General features: G+C 45.2%; 1 protein-coding gene across 1 annotated transcript in view; it reads right to left on the reverse strand.

The window, feature by feature from the left end:
* Nucleotides 1-1,035: 1,035 nt before the first annotated feature.
* LOC103732661 (pyrethroid hydrolase Ces2e-like) overlaps nt 1,036-5,017 on the reverse strand; it is a 9,693-nt gene continuing 5,711 nt past the window's right edge. The window contains exons 5-9 of the mRNA XM_029561985.1: nt 5,001-5,007; nt 4,757-4,901; nt 4,246-4,383; nt 3,778-3,850; nt 1,036-3,372 (exon numbers count right to left, since the gene is read on the reverse strand). Coding sequence (XP_029417845.1) covers nt 3,186-3,372; nt 3,778-3,850; nt 4,246-4,383; nt 4,757-4,901; nt 5,001-5,007 — 550 coding nt within the window. The 3' untranslated portion in view covers nt 1,036-3,185. The remainder of the gene's footprint in view (nt 3,373-3,777; nt 3,851-4,245; nt 4,384-4,756; nt 4,902-5,000; nt 5,008-5,017) is intronic.

The raw sequence follows: 5,017 nt of genomic DNA on the forward strand, positions 1-5,017 counted from the left end.
ATCATCCAATGTAATCCTAGTGAAACACAGCGTATGTCCAAGTGTAGGTGAGGATATGGAACAACTGGCATCTCATACATGGCAACAGGGGATGAAAATAACACAACCACTCTGGAAGGCAGTCTGGCACAGTCTTTAAAAGTTAAAGATACACACTTGTCACAGGACTCCACAATTCTATACGTCTGTCTTTACTGAAAGATTTGAAAACATGATCACTCAGGTTATGTTTGCAAATGACCATAACAGTCTGATTAAAATAGCCTGGTGTTGCACGCCTGCAACTCCAGTACTGCAGAGGCTGAGTAGGAGGATGTTGTGACCCCAGGATGCCTGTATAGTGTCTAAAAAATAACCTCTACCTGCCAAAAGACAGCCGTAAAATATACAACTACTGAGTGGGCAAAATGGCACTCTGCAATAAAAGGAGAGAAATACTGCTTGAAACTCAAAGTAACTGTGCTTAATAATAGCTTGTCACAAACGATTCCTTTTATATGATATGATAGAAAGAGCGTGAATGTTTCCAAACTATGTATAGATGGCAAATACAACAATGGAAGGCACTGCCTGAGGGCGTGTGGGAGCTGCAGTAGTGAAAAGCCTTGTAAGGGTTGAAGTGGGAGAGTAGATGCTTATGTCAAATGTTTGATCAAATTCACCAAATGATGGGGCTAAAGTGCATGGTTTCAACTGGATTTAAATGATAAGAACATATTTTGGCTTCTGGCTTCAGAGTGCCTCAGTCTATCACAACAGGGAAGGCATGGATGCAAGAGCTTGTGGTCGGTGAGGTTTGGGTAAAGAAGGTGGACCAGGAAATAGAGAAAACCAGACCAGAGACAGAGGCAGAAAGGAAAAGCACACGGTGTGCAGCAGTGAGGCTCAGGTTATCTCCTTCAGTGTGACACAGACTGGTCAGAAGACTCAGGAGGGCTTGGTGTTGGTGCAAAGTTCTACAAGGACTCCCAGTACCAGAGAAGAAACCTGCTCATCACTCACAAGACAGAAATGAAACTGCATACGATTTGTGAATTCAATAATGAGAGAAGTTTATTGAGCATCAGGAATGGAGAGCCGAAGAGAAGGAGAGTAGTGCAAAGGTTGCTGCGACTGGGATCAAGATCAATGGTCACCATGACTACAGGAAGGGCTCATTGTTCTTCTCTTATGTACAAGAGAGCACTGCAAACAGAAGGGGACTGTAGGGGAAGCAGCTATGAGCTGCGAACCTGGGTAATGCCAGTTGTTTGACTCTGTGATTTTTCTAGGACCAGGAAGCCTTCAGCTGCAGTTGGCAAATAAATGGCAACAAAAAACAAAACAAACAAACAAAAATTTTCACCACGGGAAGCCTAAAAGGTTGAGGCCCTATGCAGGCTGTTTGGTGGTGGTCACTTAACTCCTGGTCTCAACAGGAGCTCAATAGTACATTCAGGCCTCAGTGACAGCTCTGCTGAGCTGCCGACCCAAGGCTGAACATTTTCTCTGTATGTTCCCTGGTGTCGAGGACAGGTAACACAGTAATCTTTGCTTTCAACGTAAAGATCATGGAATTCAATAGAGTGGGTGATAAAAAGGACTTGCCCAGGACCAACTGGTGAGTAAGAAGCGCAAATTGTTCGGAAGTGCAGGGAAAGGGAGATCCTTGAGAGTAGAAGATAAAATCCATACCTTCTTAATAACAGAGAAAAGACTTTGAAGGAACAAGAAGACAGATGGAGCACAATTTGGTGCCTTTGTAAATGACATAAATACAAGAGACTTTGTATTGGTGTGGACGAAGAGTTCAAGGACAACAGTAACGTAAGAATGAAAGTTGAACACGTGGACAATCAAGAAGAGCAAGGAACGATTAAGTTATCAGGAAATTTCAGGAAAAATGAAAAGCAGACAGACCTTTCCATATGTGGAGATGCCCTCAGGGGTCCAGGGAAGGAATTTTTCTTCTACTTATTGATGCTCCCCATTGTACTTCCAAGACACACCCCATTGCCCAACATATTCACAGCTGTGTTATGCTTATACAAATATGGACTTCACAGTGTCTGCAGGACTCCAGAGAGTAAGAGAAAACTTCAGAAGGTGGGTCACTGAGAACCTACTTCAACCTGCTGGCCAGCCCCCTTTTGGGCCCAGATTGTAGGACCCATGAACATGCCGAGTTTTGCTTCTCACCAAAGTGGGTCTGGCAACACTCAGAAAAGAAATAGACAAGATTTCATACATAAGTACAATACATAGAAATTTTTTTCTGTATTTGGCCTCCTCAGTGGCTGATGTCAGAGAGCTCTAGGAGCTACGGCACGAAGGCTTCTGTGAGTCAAATTCATTTGCTGAATGTAATCTGCAATATGATGATATTAAGACCTGGGAAGCTTGGAAGATCATCAGTGTCATTCTTTACCTACTCCACCCAGTGAAGACACTGTGTAATCTCTGAGCCAGATACCTAGCCCTCACTACCCAGCAAATCTGATAACATTTTGATTCTGATGCTTTTGGTCCACAATATTGTACATACAACTCTGTTATAAGTTATCCAGCTTACTATCCTTTGGTTTTGATTTAGAGATCTGAGTCCTAATAGATTTCTTGGGCTGGCCTGTAACTCCTAGACTCACTCAATGTTTTGCTACAGCCTCTGTATATCAGAGGCCAAAGATACCTGACACAGAGTCCAGCTTGTGGTTTATCACCCAACTGAACAGCATCTTGAACTTATGAAGATAACAGAGTTCTTGGGAAGTAGGTTTTCTACTGGACATTTATACTTATGAGAAAATATGATTTTGACACAACTGATCCCTATTAGTCAATAATCCCTAAAGAATCTGCTTCATTTGAAGACGGTCAAGTGCTTGGGGAAGAGAGAGGATGGGAGAAGACAAGTCGAGGAAGGAAGGAGGCTAGTCCCAGTGGAATGTAAAAGGAGATAGAGGCACTTTGAGGTGCACACATCTGTACTGTTACAGAACCATTGACCAAGTGGGTCTAACAAAAGATGATCCTGCAGGATGAGTGAGGAGTGACATGCAGAGATTTCATTACATACGTAGGAGAACAGAAAAATGCAGAGATTAGGAATGTTTACGTGACTATTGGAATCAACCCAGGTTCCTTTGGGAACCTCAGGCTGATCCTTTTTTAGCATTCAAACCCCAGATTTATCCTGATAGGGGACACTACAGTTCTTCGTGTTGTGTGTGAGCCCCCTTTAGCTGCTGGATCTTTTGGGGAACGGTCTTGGTCCAGAACTGCAGTCTTCCAGCCTTCAGAGAATGGCCCACAGTAGGCTGGATGTCCAGTTGCAGGTACTGCTCATCCTGGTCATATATGGGCCAGTGGGGTAGGCCATCGCTGTTGGGGTTCCTGTGGATATGCCCCCACAGAGTGGGTTGAATTTCACTCTGATCCAAAGCCCGACAATCTGATTTGGGCAGGGTACTGGGCTTGAGGGGACTGACAGACAGGTATCCCCATTAAAGAAAAAGACTAGTGTATGTTCCATGAAAGACAAAGCTATTAGTGTCCTCTCTTCCTAACTCTCAGAGGCAAGATCTAAAGAGCAGTACCAAAGCACCATGGCCCACTGGCCAGGTCATGGAGGAATGTCCAGAGGATGACACCTACAATGTGTCTAGGCATGCCCTAGAGTGGAGACAACCCTATCATGTGATGAAGGACTCATCATGCACGTTAATGAGGCCACAAACCACAAATGGAGACCTGAATGGGGATCCACCCCTCAGGATTAGGGGTGGTGCATGCGCTCACCCATTTCTTGCAAAGTTGGCCCAGTACTTCATCATCCTACTGCTCAGCAGCTTCTCCTCCTCAGTGAGGTCAACTGTAGACATGAGAAAGACAAAGGTCCAAGTTCTTGACACCTCATGAGGTGCCCACTCATGCTCCAGAGTCACCTCCCCAACCGTAGCCTGACCCTGAATTCTTGGTCTGATTCCCTCCCTCCCTACACATCCGGATTCAGTATCCATCTCAGAGCCTCTAATTCAATTCCCCTAGATTCATACCTCCTCCAATGTGCCCTCGTGTCCTTTTTCATAGAATATACTGAGAAGGGCGCAGATTCTAACCCTCATAGATTTTTGAGCTTGGAGGTATTGCGTACTTGATCTTGTCCTAGCCCAGAGTCTTGGTTCCCTCACCTGGACTGACAGTGCAGACATCCCTCAGGTACTCATCTGGGAGCCCATTAGCTCAAGGAAAACAGGGAAGACTCACGTTTGATGCCCCCAATGTAGGACCCAAAGACAAAAAGAATCTCATCGGCATGATCAGCCTTCACATGAGACGGTCTGACATTCTTCAGGCTAGTAGGCGTATGCTGGAACTCATAGAAGTATACAGGAGCATGGGAACCTAGGGACAAGGACACATGGTGCCACAGTGGCCCATTGCCTGGAGCTGTCTTGCCACACATTTGGTGACAGCATCCCTTGGTATAAAGTTATCTCAATTCACATTTGAGTATGGGGGCCCAGGCTAGAGCACAAGCTGTGTTGAATTTCTTGATTAAATGGTGACCCTGTCACTTACAACTGAGTGTCAGTAACTTGTTTTCTAATTTGTGCCTGGATAAGGTGTCACTCTCTTAGACATAAGGATTTACTGAAAATATGTCCTCAAGTGCCAAAGGCCTGATGTAGACATTAGTTTTGAGCTAGACACCACAGATCTCACCTGGGACCCACAGATGTGAGATGGTCCCAGGCCTCATTACATATGTACTCACGCTGAAAATGTGCCACTTGGAGTGCGGGGATCACGAACATGAAGTCTGCCATCATCTCTCTGTACTGTAGTTGGAGGGTCTGGGCATCCTCCGTGTTTCCCATGTACTCCTTCATTAGCAGGTCACCACTCTCTGAAGGTAACCCCTACACCATAAAGAATGTGGTTAGAGGTTCCACTGTAGATGTGTCACTCAGGGCTGGGCATCTCTCAAACATATATTCCCTGTGTGTGACCAGCTGGACCAGTACTCTACAGCAGC

The sequence above is a fragment of the Nannospalax galili genome, unplaced genomic scaffold (genome assembly GCF_000622305.1).
Source record: "Nannospalax galili isolate Female #2095 unplaced genomic scaffold, S.galili_v1.0 scaffold2810, whole genome shotgun sequence".
Lineage (NCBI taxonomy): Eukaryota > Metazoa > Chordata > Mammalia > Rodentia > Spalacidae > Nannospalax > Nannospalax galili.